The sequence below is a fragment of the Ciona robusta genome, chromosome 3 (genome assembly GCF_009617815.1).
Source record: "Ciona robusta chromosome 3, ASM961781v2".
NCBI classification, from domain to species: Eukaryota; Metazoa; Chordata; class Ascidiacea; order Phlebobranchia; family Cionidae; genus Ciona; species Ciona robusta.
This window is the reverse complement of record NC_143237.1, coordinates 8,005,777-8,026,072: the sequence shown is the minus strand read 5'-3', so window position 1 is coordinate 8,026,072 and position 20,296 is coordinate 8,005,777. Positions and strand designations below refer to the sequence as shown.

Below are 20,296 nucleotides of genomic sequence, written 5' to 3'. Positions count from 1 at the left end.
TTTTATTTAAAGCTTTGCATTTTACTTGATGTAATTTTATCTAAATAAATTTTTTACTATGTTTAAGTGTATTAATCTGCACTAGTATAAATCAGTTACTCGCTTCACTATATTTTCATTTTCACTTACAGCCACATGATTCCTCTGTCATATACTTTTATCAGGATACATAAAAATCAAAGGCAGAGTCATTAAAAATACAACATGATTGGAATCTTTGGATGTGTAAAACAAGCTTTTTTGTTGTTGTACAATTTAGAATGACTTATATTTCAACCAAATGAAGAAAAATAAGTTACATAGGCGAGCAGCAACAATGCACAAAATAATGGAACTTTTAATGTCATACATTTGGTAAAAATAATTAATGCTATTCACTGCTGTACTGTTTAGTTCATTTTCACAGTAATTCACACTTCTGAAAAAATACATACAGCAAACATAAATAGCCAAAGATGCATTGATTATTAGTGATGAAAAGCCAATTATTTTTGTACAGAAAATACGTATGAGGCGCTAAATAACAGTTAAACCTGAGTGGTTTTTACACATTTTAATTTTCTTTTGTGCTGTGAAGGAATACAGATTGAAAAATTAAGCTATTATAAACACCTTAGAAAAATACAAACTCTATTTTATGTAAAAAAATCCCCACACAAGAAGCTTTTTGAAACAAAATAAAACACACAATGGAATTTACAGTTGATTCGCCAGATAACAAATTACTTCAATTATATCTAGTGTAAAATTTTTGACGTTTAGGAGCAATTAGAACTAGCAAACTGCACTGCAACCACGACATATAATGTATTGCACACAATTGATCTAAGGTTTAATAATTACACGGAAATTATCTGAGTTTTCATTTTTGAGCAAATGAACAGTGAAAGATGATTCATCTTTTATAACAGACACAACCTCATCAGTGACTAATACGTGGATATTTTTTCTATGAGGTTGATAAAGAATCTGATAAGGTTGTTGTTGTACTAGTCCTTCGTCATGTGGAAATAAACATGAAGTTGTTGCTTTCATTAGTTCATTTTCCGTTGCTTGACTAAGATAATAAGCTTTATAAACTAAAATATCTCCCTCATTTTTCTGCGATGCGGGTGTAAGGTAAAGGGTAAGTGGGGGGTGAATTGGTTTAGATCGAAGTGAATTGTAAAGTCGAATTCCGTCTGCTTGACCGCAAATATGTGTTGTGTCATCCCTTGATAATGTGAGCAAATCTAAGGCTGAAAAATTACTGAATGTCTTCATGAAAGAAGCAAAACGGTTGCGTTGCAGCCACTCTTGTGTTTCCGCAACTGTTGCATTTTGCAAAAGTGCATCCGACTTTATTGCTGGACTTGCTCTGCAGTTAGTTTTTGTGTTTATGCTTTCAGAATCGGGAACTATCATTGATGCTTCCACTATTTGATTATAGCTTGTAGTATTTAAGCTGTGTCTTTCGGACAAAGAAGAATTGTTAGATCGTGGCTGTGACACGGCAATGTAGTCAGTCTGTGGTACGATCATTTCTGTAATTTGTTCCGATATTATGTTCTGTGGCTGTGATGTTGCATGTGTCATGGTTGCTAGCTGCTCATTAGATGGCAGTGTTGGCATACACTCGCTCAAAAGTGTGGAATCATATGATGGTTGATATTTCAGTTTTTCTTGTGCTGTTCTTCGTTCCATTTTATCCTTGTCTGTTTTTTGTTTACGATCGGCACCTTTTGGCTTAAATACCTTAATTTGGCAGCTTGCAGAATGGATATATCGGCCATATTCATTGTTATTTTGCAATGCATAAGTGTCAATTTGAATCCGAAATGGAACACCCTTTTCACCACCGTGCTTACGAACTGTAAACTCAGTACTTATACAGTGCACTTGAATAAAGACTGAGGCCTCCTTTTCAACATCCCAAATAAACTCTACCAAGTTCAATTGCTCTGGATGCTCCCTGGGTTGAATTACACCAACAGACATAGGAATATCTATATTCAACAGTCTATCACCAGGCCTGTTAAATTTCCAGTTTTGAAACTGTTCATATTCCGTGTATTGTAGTCGGCGGTCATGGAAAACTACACGTAGCTGGCTTTTGACATGTTTTAAAGTTCCCAAATCCGGTATATCCCTCAGCTTTTTTAACTTAATTTCGTAAGGCAGGCCCTGATTTAAATATGTTAATGTTTCTTCATAGACTTTGGTTGCTGGTGAAGTGGGGGCACACAACATGTACTGCAGTGGTGGCAAGCCTTGATTACCCAACAAACTTTCTTGCTTAAATATAGGTAAATTGAGTACTTCACTCATGTTGTATGCATTTGCTCCAAGTTCCAAACCAAGTCCTGACAAGTTTGCATCAAAATCTTTTACCAGGTCAGACTCCATCCCATCCATTTTCACCCACGCCACTAGATCTTTTCCTTGATTACTTGAGTTCTGCAATTGAACACAAATAAAAAAGTAAACCAAGCGAATCCTTACTGAATAAATGTAACTTACTTAATCCTCGTGTGACCAGAAAACAACAGTCAAAAAATTTGGATGTTCTGTTTCATACACCTCGTGCCAGCATAGTCACCATGTATGTTATTTTGTAGGTGATTATTATTATTTTTTATGTTTGGCTAAAAATTTGGACAACCCATTAGTGACCTCTGGGTTGGAGCATTTGTCGTTAAGTGTCTTGCCCAAGAACACATACGCCCAAAATGGTAGCAGCGTAGAGCCTTGAACCCATTACCTATTGTATCAGTATATAACAGAGTTTATAAAGCATCATACCTGAGCAGATAAATTAGCGTCAGCGGTTGATACATTTAATGAATTATCTGTTATGTTGTCATCATTATGTACTTCGATAGCTCCCTCCTCTGGTCCAGCGTTCAGTTCCTGCAAAGGTTCAGCAAGCATTTCAGTTTCGATCGTTTGTGGTGAGAGAATGATCTGTTCTGTGTTTCCTTTTCCGTGCAACTGCTGAGAAATGGTGGACACGTAATTTCTTGAATTTTGCGAATGCTCTTTATTTCTAGAGTGTCGTGAGCTTTGCGGCAAACCAACTGTGACTGGAACTTTTCGTTTCAAGATCTTTTGTTGTTGACCGTCTTCTAAGTATTGGAAACATTGGGTATCTGATTTCTCCGATACCAAGTTTCCAACAGCCTGACGTTTGCTTAATTCACTGTTTGATGGAGCGACTGTGGGCACAACAAGCAAATAAGTCTTTGATGAAGATGTAGAAACTTCGTTTAGTAGTTTGGAAGCCAGGGTTGCGAGTTAAACAGCGCGGTTTGAAACCAATCCTAACTTTTGTGCAAATTAACCTTATTTGAATTTAGAAAATACAAAATATTGTAATAAAACACCTATATACAGTTCTACTTCTGACGTGTGTAGGCTAGTAGGCAGTAGCAATAAACGTGAATCACAACAGCAACATGCATGGTAGCTGTATTGTCACAACATGTCTACATTTGAACTGGTAGGTTATAAACTTAATGTGCATAATGTATATTAGGTAAATGTGTTACATTTATAATTGTGAGCCTAATTTAACTAAATGTTGACTTACTATATAGTATCAGTGTGTGTCATATTTTAGAACAACTAGCCATTTAAATTGACACTTTGTACTTCAAATTGCTACTCAATCCTTCTAGGAATAAAATGAAAAAGCAAGCAACAAACAAACATCTATTCCTGGTTAATACGTATGACGTAACGTAAATTTCTTATGTTAACCACAACAGTATGTAAACAAGATGGCGCAAATGATTTTGAATGTCACTTGTTTTTGACTCGAGACAACGTCGACATAATGTGATTCGGAAGTAATACAAGTGCTAACAACCGCATAATTCAGAGCTACAAATTTGAACTCCTATTTTGTTCAATGGTTGCAAAATGCATCAAACCAGATCAACCCTTATCAGAAAAATAACATTAGTACAGCGCCACCTAAAGACAAACGGCAGATCTGGCGGGAATTACTTTTCGACGTAAATTTTTGTAATTAAGTTCAAGTTGGTTGAATTTGGAGCAATTGGATTAAAGGATTGTTGCTTGTACGAGAACCAACTAGCTTTAAACTAAAGGTGCGAAAATCCACGTATTATTGAATATTGCTAAACAGTTCATTCACTGGAAATTATTCATAATGAAAAGTAAGATTTTTAAAATCACCGTCATTTTTTGGATTTGCAATTTCGTCACAATTGTGTCAATTTCCGCCACCGTAGAACAAAAAAATGTAAAACAAACAGAATATAAAATTCTCGTTAATGAGATAAGTGCGGATTTGCATCACTTTTGGGAGAGCACAGGACTGTGCCCACCACGTCCACACCAAAACGCATCTGATTTTCTTCTCTCGGAAGACATGAAGCAAAATCTCTTGCTAATAAGTTCTGTACCTCATCACGGCATAAAACGTGTAAGAGTGCACTGGTTGCTAGATTTAATCAAATTTCAGAAGCAGAATTATTGCTTTGATCGCCTAGATAATTTTGTAAAACTTATGCGTTATAATGAGCTTTACTTTGGTTTTGAACTAATGGGAAATCCAGGAAATAAGTTTACGAATTTTGATAACATGACACAAGTTCTGGAATGGCAGGACCTTGTTACTATGCTTGCAAAGAGATATATTTCTATGTTTGGAGTTAATTATGTCAAGCCGTGGTTGTTTGAAACCTGGAATGAACCAGACCATAAAGATTTTGATGTTGTCAAAATGTCAGTCACAGGATTTCTTAAATATTATGATGCGTGTTCGGAGGGAATTAAAAAAGCTTCACAGTTGCTTTCATTTGGTGGGCCAGGGGCTTCTTGTCGTGGTGAGAAGTTTTCTAAAAGATGCTGGGCCCTATTTGAACACTGTACAAATGGAACCAATTATATCACTGGTAAAAAGGGAAGCCGATTAGATTTCATATCATTTCACAAAAAAGGCCACAATGATTCTACATCCATACTATCTGCTGAGTTGGAAACTATCAACAGAATTTACTCTGAATATAAAACGCTAACAAAGACACCAATAATAAATGATGAGGCTGATCCTTTGGTTGGTTGGAATAAACCATTGCATTGGAGAGCAGATGTAACTTATGCAGCATTGGTAACCAAAGTAATATCGGAACATCAGCATCAAATAATAGCAAACAAAAGCAGGAGTGATATAAACTACCACCTGTTAAGCAATGACAATGCATTTTTAAGTTACGCACCACACTTCTTTACCCAGCGAACATTGAATGCAAGATTTCAAGTGAATAATACAGACCCAAAGTATGTGTTCTTGGTTAAAAAACCTGTGCTGACTGTAATGGGGCTGTTATCGAAACTGGGTAATGTTCAACTAAAACAAGTGGTAAAATATAATCAGCAACAGTCTAGGATTGGTGGGATTTCTTCTGTGTGTATGGATTGTAGAACCACTGAAATATCAACTGTTATTTACAACAGTGAAAATGTCGAAGTGTCAGAAAAAATAACAAAGGTAAATATTGAGTATAATACTGCTGAAAATACCCCTTTAAAGCCGTTTAAAACGTATGGAAATGACACCATAAGACATATGTTTTGCAAGATTGATAATGTGCTGACTAATCCATACAAAGTTTGGCAGGCAGTAGGAAGCCCAAGTTTTCCAACACCAGCCTTATTTGCTAAACTACAAATTGCCAGTGAGTCTCACTGTACTGAACCAGAACCTTTTACTACTACAAGATTTAATCTCGATTTGCGTTTGCCAAGTGTTGTGCTGCACCAGATATGCTGGAAACCTACACAACAACTGCACAGCCCAAGTAAACTGCATCTTCACGAAGTATCCAACAATATTGTGCTTTTAAAATGGTCAGATTCTAAAATTACCACCAAATGCATCATGACGTATAATGTTGAATTCGCAAGAGATGGTCGTAACTTTCAGACTGTGAACACTTTCAAAGTTCTGTTCAATTCATTTGCTCACATAGCATGTTCAGATGGATGCGTATCTAACACAGTTTATGGTTCATACAGGGTTCAAGCTTTAGACTTTTGGGGCAGACCTGGACAGTATTCTAAAGTTATGAAACATAGTAGCAAATGAAATATCTTACATTTTTCAGTCTTTTCATATTTCATTTTTATCTAATTAATATCATTCAAATTTTATATAGAGTATTTTATTCTACGTTTCTATAAAAAATATTACTCTACTTCATTTACATAAGTGAGTGCAAATAATAGGAACATAATTATACAGTGTCATGTAACAGTTCATGATTCAATTTATACAAAAAAAAGTGTTTGTTAAAATGAAATGAGGAAGAAATATAAGAGCATGCATTGCACAGCAGACATGAAACAAGATTGAATGAGGTGCCTTAATAAATAGTGTGCCAAAATTTTTAGAAAAATCTACAGTGTTTTACAATAGTTTGCGCAATATCTAGTGGGGTGGCGGAAGATGGGACACCTTTAGCACGAAATATATAAATATCCTGATCGTATTTTAAACAATTAACAATGGTCTATGAAAGTTGCGAGGACAAGGTTTTATAATTCCTTGAATGTTTTTTGTTTGCTACCAAAATGTACGAGAGATTAGAATAAAAAGGTTTCCCATCTTCCCCCATCCTACTATACACTAAAAATAGAACCTTACAAAACAGTGGTATAAAACATTAATATTTTTAAACTTCGCATGAGGATTCTGAACTACTTGGCACACTTTCAGTTTCTCGATTTTTAGCAAATGAGTTCTTTGGCCAAGGTGAAGTATTTCTTCTTGCCCTACAAATATATTCTTTCATTTTACTTTCAATTTGTATTTTATTACCTCAATTCTTACCATTCCATGCACTATATATTATGTATTCATATTTGATAGCTTATGTTATTAATGATATTTTTCATTCAGGTGTACATGATAGGATAAATGTTAAAAATTACCGATGACTCTAAAAATTGATAGAAAAGCATACCTTGACTGAACTTGTTCCATTTGAAAGTTCAGTTTCTCCACCTCTTCATCTCTTTCTTCAACCACACGGACCATTCTACGGTATTGATTTTGGGACAAATCCAACTAGAACAAACAACACATGAAACATCTCACAAATAAGTAAAAATATTCTCACTGATCATTCCTACCTCATCTTCAAGTGATGTCTGCTGCTTCTTCATGTCCTCCACTCGTGACCTAAGAGCTCTAACCTCCACCTCATGCTGCTCAGCTCTCCTCCTGCTATGCTCCAGTTCTTCCAGTCGATCATTAAGCAATTTCTCATCACGAACAGCATGACGACGCAGATCGTTTAACTCCTATGTGTTGCACATCATAGAAATGTTAAGATGGGTATTGAATGAGTCTTGAAAGTTACACAAAAATGAAATAAGGTAAACCAAATTCACATGTTTCATTCACACAGTACAAACACCCAATAAAGTTTACGTTTTTATATAAAATATGGGGCCAAGCTTGTCTCAAATTCTAGGCATGGCTTGCCTTGGATTTTACCAATTAGGAATAAATTACAAGAAAGATTCAAAGCAAACCTCTCGTGACTCATGAAGTTCAGCTTGAGCATGGCGAAGCTCATTGTCCCTGTCCTCTGCAGTTGCTTTGAACTTACGATCCAACTCTGCTTTGATCTCCTCCCTGTTACTTTTTAATCTTTTGTTCTCACGTTCAAGTTGAAGCTTCTCCGTTTCTAATCTCTCCCTCTTACCCCACTCCGCTGTATTTTCCTCTTGCAACTTTTCAATCTAAATGTTTAATTTTGACGATAGTTAGACTCGCCACAACCCTTCTGCACAGGATAAGTCACAGCTGGTGGAACAAATCTTTCACTACCTTATGCACTTTTACACCCCAAGTTTAAAAATCCTGTTATATATTTAAAGGGTTTTAAGAAAGTGAAATAATATGCATGGATAGATAGTATAACTTTTATTACCTCTTCCCGAAGATCATGAATCTTCTTCTCCATCCGATTTCTATTCTCTAATTCCTCGTCCAAACTCGTGTTGATTCGAACAACCTCTAATCGATGACTCTCTTGTTTCCGTGACAACTATAACACATTACATTAACCCAAAAGATGACAATACTACAGTGATTTTGATGCAATATTGACAATGATTTGTTTTGGTGTGAAATTAAACTTTAGAATTAAGAATTTTAGAATTGTCCTTGTATAGAATTTTAGAATTGCACAGTATACAGTCTACTGTAGTTTAATACACCCTTGGATGTGGGTAATGTTTTTTTCTTTGATGTGAAATGGAATTTTAAAGTTCATGCACAGGTGTTCTATTGCAGTGCCTAGCCTACTGTAGATTAATACCCCTGGTTGTGGGTTGTGGATAATGTTTTTATGTGTATGAGTATGATGACCAAGAAGGACACATGTGCCCACAATGACAGGAGAATGATATAATTTTTTACAGTTCTACCTGCTTTGAAAGGTCTTGTTTACTTGATTTCAGCTCATCATATTTATGTTGCAGGGTGGATAATTCTTGTTCTAAGGTTTCTATTCGTTTGTTTAAATTCAAGTTGGTGCTGTATATTTAAAACAAACGAGTATTTTATAATTTATTTTATCAAGAATACTACATAGCTAAAATACACTATTTGTCTATATGTCACATTTTAATAATGTTTCTATTAGTTTGAACAAACTCAAGTTGGTGCTTTTTATTTAAAACAAACACATATTTTATATTTATATTTCCTTCAAGAATACTATATTGCTAAAATACACTATTGTTAATATGCCACATTTTATTAGCATTATTTATGACTAGATGTATGGGCTGGAACTAAAAGCCTCATAAAAGTTTGGTATGGCAATATTATGATGGCCAATTCTTTCATCCCCATATGAGTACGCTAAGAAACTGAAACGACACTAAGTAAACAAAGCCACTTCAGCAGTGAATCCCTGAATAAAAGCTTTGTGTTTACAGTAGCGAACTCCTTGACTGGAACAATGGAATTTTTTAATCGCCCCGGCACACGGTCAATAAGAAATCCTCCAACTGAAATCCGATTCAGTTGTAGAAACGTAAAATAATGATAAACAAACTGATCAAGCAGATTGTGGATAAACAACTTTAATGATTTGTAAACTTTATAATATGGTTTGAGTACTTCAGACGATTATTATTTAATATGAGTAAATATTTATACAACAAATATACATACTCTCTTTCTGCCTGAACAGTCTTTACTGATTCTTCAACTCTTAGTTGTAAAGCAACTGCTTTTTGATTTATCTGTTCTTCGTCCAATTTAGCATTGGATTGGCCTAAACATGAAAACATTTACATTAGGTACAAGTTCCAACAAAAATATATATATTTTATTGCATATTCACCCTTCTTCGACAAAGTACTGCTGAAGGATTTTCGGCTGCTATCCTGTTAATATATGGAAATATAACAAAATCAATATTTCAATAGATTTTAAATGTTCAGAAATGTAATTATTATTATTACCCTTGGTGTGATGGACTTTGTGCTGCTACCATCTGATGGAGATTGGCTTGATCTATCAGATGCATCATGTTTCAAACTTGTATTTTCATTAATAAGCAGAACTTTTTGTTGCCTGAGAACTGTTAATTCCTTCTCAGCATTGTCATAATCTTCTTTCAATCTTTTAAACTAGTAAACAGTTTTGTTGTTTGGTAAATTTAAATTTTTCTAGTGAAAATGTATTTTGACATTGTCTTAACATGGAATTGTTGACATAGTTAAGTGGGGTAAGATGGGACACCTTTCATTTTATTTTTTCGTCTCATTTGGTAGTACACAAAGAACATTCAAAGAATTCTAAAACTGTATCCTCACGACTCCCATATACTTGGTATTTAAAACACGATCCAAATATTTGTATATTAGCCTTAGGTGCTAATGGTATTCCCACACATACATTTTAAACCTAAATACCTCTTCTCTTGCTCTGTTTCTTTCAGCTCTGACTTTGGTCCATTTTTCTCTCCAGTTTGAGGTACATTCAGACCACCATCTTAACGTCTTCTCCATCTGTGCAGTTCTCATTCGTAACTCTTGAAGTTCACTGTGAAAATCAAAAATTTAAAATCAAAAAATTATTTGTTCCCAGGTAAAACAACGAAATAAAAAATACCTGTACTCATTTTCGTTTAAATGCACCTTTTCTCTGGGAGTTGTAGCTGAACGCTGGTGATAAGATGTTCTAGAGTCAATTGTAGAATCCCATTGTTCATTTCGGACGTCACCGAATTGTGATACATCCCCTTGATAGGAATGGTCATCTCTGTAGTTATTATAATCGTCATATTTGTTTATTTTAGTGCGAGCTAGAGGTTTCGGTTTCACGACTTCTGCTTGTGTAAGTGCGTTGTCCAACGATCGTCCGCGACTTCTAGTCTTCTGTTTGTTTTTTGTCCGACCACGTTTATCAAGCTTGGTTACAGGTGGAACATTAGCTTCACTGTCACTATCGACGCTACTGATATTAATGCTGCGTCTGTTGCTTGCGCTTTGAAAATATTGTTCATTTCTTGCGGGCGCACTTACGCGTTGGAGCTTACGTCCATAGCCGTCAGAATGTCTATTTGGAAACCTCGTAGTATTTTCAAATCCAGTAGGATAACCAGACATATTGTACCACTGCCTCTCTCCAGCTCGAGAATTGAAAGATTGTCTCAGCTTGTACGGTCGGCAACTAAAGTCTGAACACACTGAATTCAGTCGTTTGAAACATGAGAACCAACCTAGGGATTTCCCCAATTTATTCAATGAAGCGAAACACAGATTTTCCGAGTGAAAGAGAAGCATGTCGGAAATGCATGTTGCGTATGCGGTTAAGGTATTTTCTTTAAATATGTGTTAAAATATGTGTAAAATTTCTGGTTAGTGGTCCCCAACCATGCTGACAATTTAGGCGGAGTTGAAATTTGCTGTTTACATTTATAATCTTGTTAACATACTGTTATACCTAAAATTAGTTTTGATATTATTTTTGGACCTAACATACTTTTCCAACCTTTAAATTATAGTTAATCTCAAGTCAACTGTATTAAAACTGATCTGGTTGGTCAAAATGCCATTTCTTTTTCATCAAAAATTCTGTTCGTTCTTGAAACGCCACAAAAGCAAGTTCATTTTCATCGGAGTTTTTCTTGGAGGGGTCATCGGGTCTCTCAAGTATGCGGAGTACAAATTAAACTCATTTGTTGCGGAGGATCAGAAGAAGATAATGGAAAGGAAGAAGCGGGAGAAGGCGTTTGATCAAGTTCAGCTTCATGCTTGTTCATTGGTTGAAGTGATGTTGGACAGTGTTTTGATGAAAGTTCTGATGTTCAATGATACAGAAGTCATATTAAGAAGGTTAAAAGACAAAGAATATGGAAAGAAGTTGGAGCTATGGAACCAGTTGAAAGTTGGTGTGTTTTCACGTCTCGTTGCAGGGATTTATTGCTTGAATCTCGTCACAATAACTGTCCAAGTTCAGTTACACCAACTTGCTGCCAGAGGTGATGTCCAAACTTATAATGAAAACATGGCCGTTCAGGTGTTTTTGTCTTTATGCCACAAACACATGTTAAGTGAAGGAATTGCACAAGTTTCTGAACTTTGCCACAAAATTACAAGTGATATAATTGGATCAATGCCGCTACAACATCACGTCGGCGGTGAGAACATAGAAACGGCACTTCGCAGTGTTTTCAGCTGTTTAATGAGAGAAATGAAAATAAAATCTAGAAACACTGAACTTGAAGGTGCATTTCACCCTGCTCTGCCCTCATACAACACAGATGATGAATTTTCACAAAATGAGAAACTTCCCCAAAACTGGTTAGAGCTTACATTTGATATACTTGAATCTAGTGACTGCAGTGATGTATTCTTTGAATGTTTCCGTGAAAATGTTACATTTATTGCTGAGGACTTTACAGCGAATGTTGAAAATATGGCAATATCTTCTAAATCTTCTTACGTCGAAGATGAGGACATTTTGCCTCTATCTATACCCCTTGCAAAAGCACTGCCACTGTTAAACACTAAACTTAAATCTGTTTATTCTGCAGACTTCTTGCAGCGTTTGATGGTTAACCCAATAATGGGAAAATTTGCGTTTAATGTTTATAAGTCCTGTTTCGATTTACCATCTTAATCACACAGATTTTAAAAACAAAACATATCTGTTGCAGTTGCACCATGAAGGTCAACCTGGCATAATGTCCCAAATATCATGTTGCTTCATAGCTATATTTTAAAAAGCTGCTTTTAGTATTCTACCTATAAATTCACCACATAAGCATCCTTCTTGAAACTTATATATATTTGTTTTTAAAGCAATTTAGTGGTTACAGTTATACTAATTAAGTCTAATTTATTTTAAACAATTTTTTGTTGTATTCAGTTCTTAGGATTAAGATACCTATTACCTACTAGCTACATTTTGGTAAATTAGGGTATTGGAATTCGGTATTTGGTAAAATGTCTGTTTCATCTGCTACTAAACTTTTAAATGGAGTTCGTGTTCTTGACATGTCACGAATTCTTGCTGGACCCTTTGCTTCCATGATCTTAGGAGATATGGGAGCAGAGATTGTTAAAATCGAACATCCGGAAGTTGGGGATGGAACAAGGGAGTGGGGTCCTCCGTTCCTGGGATCTGAGAGCGCTTATTTTATTTCAATTAATCGTAACAAGAAAAGCGTTGGTGTTAATATAAAACATGAAAAAGGGGCGGACATTATAAAGAAATTAGTGAAGAAGAGTGATGTACTTATGGAAAACTACATCCCTGGACAGCTGGATCGAATGGGGTTTGGTTACGAGGAAATGAAGCAGATTAATGAAAGTTTAATATATTGTTCTATTACTGGGTATGGGTCTGATGGGCCATATGCAACCAGGGCAGGGTATGATGTCATTGCTTCTTCTGTTGCAGGACTGAACCACATCACAGGTCCGGAAAATGGCGACCCTTGTAGAGTAGGAGTCGCTATGACTGACATGTCAACTGGCTTGTTTGCTCATGGGGCTATACTTGCTGCTCTTCTACACAGAGAAAAGACCGGCCTGGGGCAAAAAATTGAATGTAATCTTTTATCTACACAAGTTTCTATGCTGACTCATGTCGCTTCCAGTTACTTGAACGCTGGTCTGGAAGCAAAAAGGTGGGGTACCGGTCATGCCAGTATTGTCCCTTACCAATCATTCAAAACAAAGGATGGAAAATTTCTCACAGTTGGTGCTGGCAATAACAAGCATTTTGAAAAACTCTGTCAGCTTCTTAAGGTGGAAGATTTGATCACAAATAATAAATTCAAAGACAACAAAGACAGGGTAGTTAACAGAGTTGAACTTATTGGGATTTTGTCTGAAATATTCCAAGAAAAAACCATGAAAGATTGGTTAGTGATATTGGAAGATTGTGGGTTCCCATACGGACCTATCAACAACATGGAAGAAACTTTCAATGATCCTCAGGTCCTCCACAATAAAATGATCATGGAAATGGATCATCCAGCATGTGGAGGAAACATCCGGATCCCTGCACCTCCAGTTCGATACAGCTCCCACTCTTACTTGGATGCGACTTCACCTCCTACACTTGGCCAACACACGAGGGAGGTGTTGAGCAACCTCGTCGATTTCACAGATGAGCAAATTGATGAATTAGTTGCATCTGGTGTTGTGAAATAAAACATGCAGTTCATGATATATGTAATACTCATACTTGTAATTTATAGAGTTTAAACAAATTACCCTATGCTTTAAATGTATTTAGCCTTTTAATCTTTATTTTTATATGGTAAATTTTAGCTATGCAATCTTTTTGTTAATTCTGTTTTATAATTTATGTTTATTGCATTGGTACTTGACTTGTGCAATCTAGTAGTGTCATCAAAAATCAAAATATTGTTCTGCATTTAGTGTAATGTGTTTGACATTATAGAAGCTTAAACATTACATTGCTTACAGTGTGTCTGGATGTAGATGGATAAGTTAACTGTCATCTCTGGCATCTTATTTTTTAGCTCTGAGGTATTTGCTATTGCCAGCTTGGCACATCCAGACTGGATCAACACAGGGGCTGTTGCAGGTATTGTTATATATAGGTGTCAGTGTGTGGGGGCAATTTCTATATGATCTGTAATGAATTACACAATGTAGTTCTATTATGTATGGGTGAGGTCCTTGGATACCTGTGATTTAGGTCAGATTTGGCCTATTACCCCAAGTTGCAACACAATGTATTAACTCTTCTACTTAAATGTTTACCATAAAATGAAAAAAAAATATTGTAAATGTTTTAGCATGTGTTGTGTAAAATTGTACAACATAAAATAGTAAAAGTTGGTGTCCATAAACAAATCCTAAAGACTCATGTATACAATGATAAAAAAGTCCAAATATATATATAATATATCATAAAGGCTGTCTATATATATAAAATAGTCAAAAAAATGTTTACAATACATTTAATAGTTCCTTAAACCTAACTACAATTTTTTGTTCATAGGTGCGCTGACTTTAGGATTAACTAAACAGTGTCAGACAATTTTCGGACGTGACCGGATATGTTTCTCCCCCACCTTACCTCCTGAGTGGATATGTGCATTATTTTTTCTCTCTGCTGGTATTGCATGTTTGGCAGGCACATGCATACTAGTTGTCTTATCTCATTGGCACCGTTCTATGCTTATGTATGCTCGTTGGGTGGCCTTTAGTGCAAGTAAGTTCATACCATCATAAACACTCTCAATTTCCATATAATTTCACTATAGACTTTTCTGTAACAGAATACTCTGTAGTATTTTTAAAACTTTTCCTTTCTGTCAACTTTTTTTGTGTTTAAACATCCACACATCTTAAGTTTGTCATTTTACCCAGTTGGTTGCTTGTGTCACGTTGGAATTCTTTTTCCTATTGGTTTCCGTCAAGTATCTGTTGGTGGTGCTCCATTCAATCTACCTGCTGTGTGGAGTCTAGGAGACTCTTATAAACTCCTATGGGTGTTTGCTGTGGTGTTATCTTGTTCAGGATGGTGCATTCTAATGATGCCAATGCGAATGTGGTTACTCAACAGATGATAGTTTCCCACACTACTAATATATGGTAACTTCTTTATTACATAGCGTGCGCATTTTCAAGTTGTCACTTAACTTAAAAACACATATTTTCATTTTAACTGACATTTATACATTTGAGACATTTTATTTTTGATAGCATTATATCTGTTGTGCATAAAATTAGGAGTGACATGTAACTTCGAGTTTTAAAAAAAGGGTAACAACATGTATTCTAGCAGGCCTGTTTCATTAGCATAAACAACAAAACTCAGTTGTAAGGTTTACTATGTTTGACTACAATTAGTTAAACTGCATTTAAACAATACTACCTCATGATTTAACTTAAAAATTGAAAACACAAGACTCCTATGATGTAGTGTCATTATTTTCAGTGTCAATGCTGTGTGTTGCAAGCATTCTCTTTCCTGTTGGTTTCCAATCACCTGTCATCGGTGGTGCTCCGTTTCTGTTGCCGAGATCAGCAAATGTTGGAAATTCTTACGTACTTTTCACACTATCCATATTCAGCTGTTTCACAGGACTTGTCGTCGCTGCCCGTGTTTGTGTGCCTCAAATGGTGGACATTGAAATTGCAAACAATCTTATTTGAACAAAAATTTAAAATGCTCTTATTTGTTACTTATATACTAGGGTGGGGGAATATCAGACATCTTTTCATTCTATTATCTCGTCTGATTTGGAAGTAAACAAACCACATTCAAAAAAATTGTAAAACCAAATCCTCACCACTACCATAGACCGTTGTTTATTGTTTAAACCAAGATATTTGAATATTTTGTGCCAAAAGTGTCCCATCTCTCCCCACCCTACTATACAACTCATGTCATTACTGTGTGCTACAATTTAAAACATCTTTGTACTTTCCACCTATTATAATTGCAGTATTTTATGCTCAAACCTAATTTTGTACTGGAACGCTAGCAGTGCTTGTTTTTTTACTTGTTATTTTCAAAATAATTAACCCTAAAGTTCACATTTTTCACACGTACATATGTACTAAACTAAAGTTTACTTCCAATAGTATAAAGCATCAATTTAATTCATTAACATTATTTCCCTTTGTCACATTTGTCAAACAGTTTGCCATCTTTTATTTAAGCATATGATACAGATCTAACATTTGTTTTACATTTTCACCTTGTCAGTATGACAGTATCCACTTGCAGTTCTGGTAGGCTATAGTTCAAAACTTACCATATCTTGCCATGCACTTTATTTAATTAATCATCTCTTTTATTGTTGCAAACTTTACTTCCATGTTACACTTAACGAACGATCTGGCCAGTTCTTCCGTGTTACCTCATCGCTCCATAACGCTTATATTAGTTTCACTTTATTGCCACAAATTTTTTGTTTTCCGTCCATAATGTAACTACCAGTATGCTTAAACATGGGCGCTTATTATTGAAGAGAAAACAGGCACGACCACGAAGTCGAAAGATACAAAGAACAGTTTTCACCAACTTTATCTAAATACGAGGTTAATCATATGAGCATCCAGCAACGCCCATGTTTGTACATAACATAACATGGTGTGGCGTGAGTTTTGTTTATATGTTGTCGTCACAGTTGTCTCATTCTCCTAATGCTCACCACTTCTAGTTCGAGGATAATGTCGCAGTTGGGTGGTATTGTACACAATGTGTTAAGGATTTCGTATTTAGTTGTTACCAACGTGGTTACTACTTCGTAAATCATTTAAAAATAGAATCAGGCAAACTATCGAACCTAAAATTTGCTAACGTGAAATGAGTAACAAACTAGTAAATTAGCCCCTTTAGTTTCGCTTTTGTATGTTTGGAAAACTAAGAAACTTTACGTTTGGCCATCCGTGTTGTATAATCAGCCATACATAAAAAATAATCAACCACAAAGTAGCATACATGGTAACTTGCAGCTGGCACGAGGTGAATGAACACCCGCGGTATAACGACTGTCGTTTTCCAACCACGCAAGGAAAAACCAAGTTACTTTTAGCCACTATGAGCAGATGAGGTTTTCCGCATTGGACGTGTTACTCAATGCACTAAAATAAATAAACTACCAAATATAAAGGATATCCCCACGCTTCGAACCCAAACACCCCGTATGCCTTCTTAGCTTCGATTTTTAATCTGCTTTTTTCTCTAAGCTTCATCGAAGCCGCGCCTTCATCCCAACCTGCAAGTAATAACCGATTAGTGGCCAACCTGCGGCAGTATATAGCTTCGAGCATACGTGAGTGCATACGAGTTTACCATATACACTGTAGTTTAAGCGTATAGTACTGTGGGGGAAAATGGGATACCATTAGCACATTAACAACGGTCTATGGGAATCGAGAGAATACGTTTTATAACTCTCTTTATTAGATGGGACAATTTTTTCAAGTTGGGACAATTTTTTGTTTTATTTGGGTGTAACAATTTTTTTTATCGTCGCCCTTGACCGCAACCACCTTTAATAACTTGTTTCTTGCCAACAGCAAATGAAAATATCCTCTGTCCAAGTTCTCGCGTGCTCCAAAACTGAACGGGTGGATTTTCGTCCAGGTAACCGACACAATGCATGCTTATGACGTCACCAGGCCTAGGTAAGCTACCTGATCCTTTATCCAGCACCATTTTCGTAACACCGTCAGTAACTTTAATGTAACTGTAAAACATAAACGCGTTATACATGATTCAGTCTATTACTTTAGAAAGGTATTGCAAAAATACTTAGCGTCTGAAGATTTGTGCTTTTTCGTACGAGGTTCACTGTCGGTAGCTGTAAAACGTAAATGAATACATGTTACCGTTGAGAAAAACTTTAATGCAAAACCGCACCTTTATAAACTCTTACCTGGCAATGTTAATTCTAACTTTTTAACGCCACTGGAGTGTGTTTCCCGTTTGTCAACTATTACCGCCAAATTCTGGTCGCCTAATTTATCGACTGCTGCTGGACTAACAGTCGGCTTGTCAAAGGATTTTACATTTTCCTTCTGCTCTGCTGTATCCTCTGTTTTTATAACATCTTCGGATACCTCAGACTCAGTGGCACTTTCAGATATATTTAGAATTTTAGAGGTTGCATTATTTTCAATGTTTAATAAGCTGCCATTGCCATTAGTAGTATCCACCTGTTCCACGGCGACTACGTTTTTCGGCGTCACCTGATTGATATTTTTGTCTAGTTTCACTGTTCCATCTTCATCTTCTGGTTGCAACATCTTTTCATTATCTTCCGGTATGTCCACAGCATTCTCTTTAAACTCTTTTTCGTAATTTCTCTTTTCGTGCTCTTGCACGGAGCCCAAAATCTCTTTTTTATTCTTATTGAGTTGAAATTCCAAAACTTGTTTTACTTCCTCAGGAGTTTCCTTCTCAATCCATTCTTCTTTTTCTTCTTCTTTTTCTTCCTCTTTCTTTTTGACCTCCACTTTCGTTTCCAATGAATCTAAACCTTCCATCGCATCTTTCAATTTATCGGAACTAACCTCGATTCCAACATCCGACCTGCGATCTTTCTCCTCCACGACAGAATCACCACTATCAGTAATTTTATCTCCGTTTGGGTCCGAGGTATCGTCTGTTTCGTCATCGTTTAAATTTTCCTGAGTCTCCTCTTCCTCGATTCTTGGTACTCCGTGCACATCTTGATCGTCTTCCGCAGGAGCATCTATTACTCCTCCGTTGTCATCTTTTTCCTTTTGTCTTCTGTCTTCTTCTTTCACGCCGACATCAGATAAATTTTCAAATTCCCGTTCACTGCTTTCTGATTTTGGATCAAGGAAAATTGGTTCTTCATAAACGACTTTAATTTGTGGTCTGTAAATAAATATATTAAAATCTCAACGTTCCTCACCTAAAATTAGGCAAATATAAAAGATTCGTGTCCAAATAAGAGCAACAGCCAAATGCGGAATATTTGAAAATCTATGGATAAATTAAGCCCATACACAAATACTTACGTGCTCGTTATCGTTGTTGTTGAAGTAAAAACAGCGATCGCGACAGCTATCATACAAACCAAACTTGCGACCAGTATTCCAAGGTATTTTGAAAACGTCGGTGTTGATGGTGTGTTACTGTGGGGTGAGATGGATACCGTTATCACATAAGATTCAAAAATTTTTTAACGTGGTTTTAAGAGTCATATATACACGGGTATATAATTCTTTAAACACTACCAAATGTGACGATAATAAAAAATGAAACATGGACCATCTTACCCCGACTTACTTGTTCGGGGTGTTTAGGGACAAAATCCCCCAAAATATATTTTAGTTAGGTTTGCCCTTTACTCAATTAACATGTAACCTACATCGTATATGATATGGTAGCCAACAAATGTATAGGTAACTTGCCTTTTCTTTTCCCTATCAACAGTCTCCTTAATTTGACCTGCAGGTTTCGGGTCATCGCTGGTCGCCTGTTTTCCCTTCTTTGATTTCTTTTTCGCCATCTTAACCAGCTCAGTTCATCCTAAGTGTCGGGTAGCAGTTATTTGCTACTTGCTTTGTTTTAAACTTCAGTTGCAATATGTGTCCAGCAAGCGATCGTGCGTTTAGCGAGTGACACGTTAGTCAAAATCGGCCATCACCGAACTTCATCGATTCGTTAAGTGCCATTCAACACTTAAAATCTTTCTGAAAAACACAGACCGTCCTCTTTGCTTCACACGTTGTTAATATTGATACAAAACTGTGTATGCATGTTTGACAACAATTAAACTTTAACTAAAATTTTACGTTTATTCATAAAAATGTGTTAGCACAAATTTGTTATTTTTGTGACTAATTTGTTATTTTTATTGCTAAATTAAGCCAATTACATTACCATAGAAATTTCTAATTAGCTTCAATTAGACGCCCTTTATACTGCATCGCGTACAGTACTGTGGGGTAAGATGGGATATCTTTATCACATATTATCCAAATATTCTTATTGTAATTTAAACATTTATTAACGGTATATGGAACCCGTTAGGATACGGTTTTATAAATCATTGTTTACTACTAAATAGGACGAGAAGTAGAATAAAAAAGTGCCCCATCTTCCCCCACCATACTATATACGTTGGTTTTCTTGAGGCAAGCCCAGAATTTAGGAATCACAAAAATTACAGATACGACTTATTGAACAAACTTATACAAATCATTAATCTTGTGGCGGCTAATAATGAAGCTGTAGTGAAAGTTCATTAGTTATTGCAAACCACTTTACTTCGATTTTTGGTCTTTT

At 35.9% G+C, this 20,296-nt stretch overlaps 7 protein-coding genes across 8 annotated transcripts; 4 read left to right on the top strand and 3 right to left on the bottom strand.

Annotated features, from left to right (window-relative positions):
* Positions 1-319: 319 nt before the first annotated feature.
* Positions 320-3,674, bottom strand: LOC149738831 (transcription factor CP2-like). Its single transcript, XM_089875221.1, has 2 exons — positions 2,782-3,674; positions 320-2,436 (listed from the first exon to the last, which is right to left on the bottom strand). The coding sequence occupies exons 1-2, from the start codon at positions 2,908-2,910 to the stop codon at positions 826-828; spliced, it is 1,740 nt and encodes a 579-aa protein (XP_089731347.1). The 5' UTR covers positions 2,911-3,674; the 3' UTR covers positions 320-825.
* A 254-nt stretch (positions 3,675-3,928) lies between these two features.
* On the top strand, positions 3,929-6,907 carry LOC149738830 (alpha-L-iduronidase-like). The gene has a single exon (XM_089875218.1). The coding sequence runs from the start codon at positions 4,154-4,156 to the stop codon at positions 6,092-6,094; it is 1,941 nt and encodes a 646-aa protein (XP_089731344.1). The 5' UTR covers positions 3,929-4,153; the 3' UTR covers positions 6,095-6,907.
* Positions 6,678-10,826, bottom strand: LOC149738829 (coiled-coil domain-containing protein 102B-like). 2 transcript variants are annotated; one of them, XM_089875219.1, is made up of 11 exons: positions 10,145-10,826; positions 9,946-10,075; positions 9,493-9,660; positions 9,372-9,414; positions 9,200-9,302; positions 8,446-8,554; positions 7,947-8,063; positions 7,546-7,755; positions 7,141-7,311; positions 6,972-7,075; positions 6,678-6,780 (listed from the first exon to the last, which is right to left on the bottom strand). In XM_089875219.1, the coding sequence occupies exons 1-11, from the start codon at positions 10,816-10,818 to the stop codon at positions 6,681-6,683; spliced, it is 1,929 nt and encodes a 642-aa protein (XP_089731345.1). In that variant the 5' UTR covers positions 10,819-10,826; the 3' UTR covers positions 6,678-6,680. The 2 variants fall into 2 exon arrangements, with proteins under 2 accessions (XP_089731345.1, XP_089731346.1); XM_089875220.1 differs by lacking the exon at positions 7,546-7,755 and having other exon boundaries at positions 10,145-10,818.
* Positions 10,710-12,406, top strand: LOC149738828 (peroxisomal biogenesis factor 3-like). Its single transcript, XM_089875227.1, has 2 exons — positions 10,710-10,849; positions 11,040-12,406. Exon 2 carries the CDS (start codon positions 11,084-11,086, stop codon positions 12,155-12,157), a length of 1,074 nt encoding a protein of 357 aa, XP_089731353.1. The 5' UTR covers positions 10,710-10,849; positions 11,040-11,083; the 3' UTR covers positions 12,158-12,406.
* Positions 12,407-12,483: 77 nt separating this feature from the next.
* LOC149738827 (succinyl-CoA:glutarate CoA-transferase-like) lies at positions 12,484-13,977 on the top strand. The gene has a single exon (XM_089875226.1). It carries the CDS (start codon positions 12,484-12,486, stop codon positions 13,696-13,698), a length of 1,215 nt encoding a protein of 404 aa, XP_089731352.1. The 3' UTR covers positions 13,699-13,977.
* Positions 13,959-16,478, top strand: LOC149738826 (modulator of smoothened protein-like). The gene is made up of 4 exons (XM_089875230.1): positions 13,959-14,098; positions 14,519-14,731; positions 14,890-15,114; positions 15,461-16,478. Exons 1-3 carry the CDS (start codon positions 13,993-13,995, stop codon positions 15,087-15,089), a joined length of 519 nt encoding a protein of 172 aa, XP_089731356.1. The 5' UTR covers positions 13,959-13,992; the 3' UTR covers positions 15,090-15,114; positions 15,461-16,478.
* LOC149738825 (uncharacterized) lies at positions 15,109-19,805 on the bottom strand. The gene is made up of 6 exons (XM_089875224.1): positions 19,420-19,805; positions 19,024-19,140; positions 17,913-18,880; positions 17,789-17,837; positions 17,527-17,723; positions 15,109-17,249 (listed from the first exon to the last, which is right to left on the bottom strand). The coding sequence occupies exons 1-6, from the start codon at positions 19,515-19,517 to the stop codon at positions 17,116-17,118; spliced, it is 1,563 nt and encodes a 520-aa protein (XP_089731350.1). The 5' UTR covers positions 19,518-19,805; the 3' UTR covers positions 15,109-17,115.
* Between the last annotated feature and the right edge of the window lie 491 nt (positions 19,806-20,296).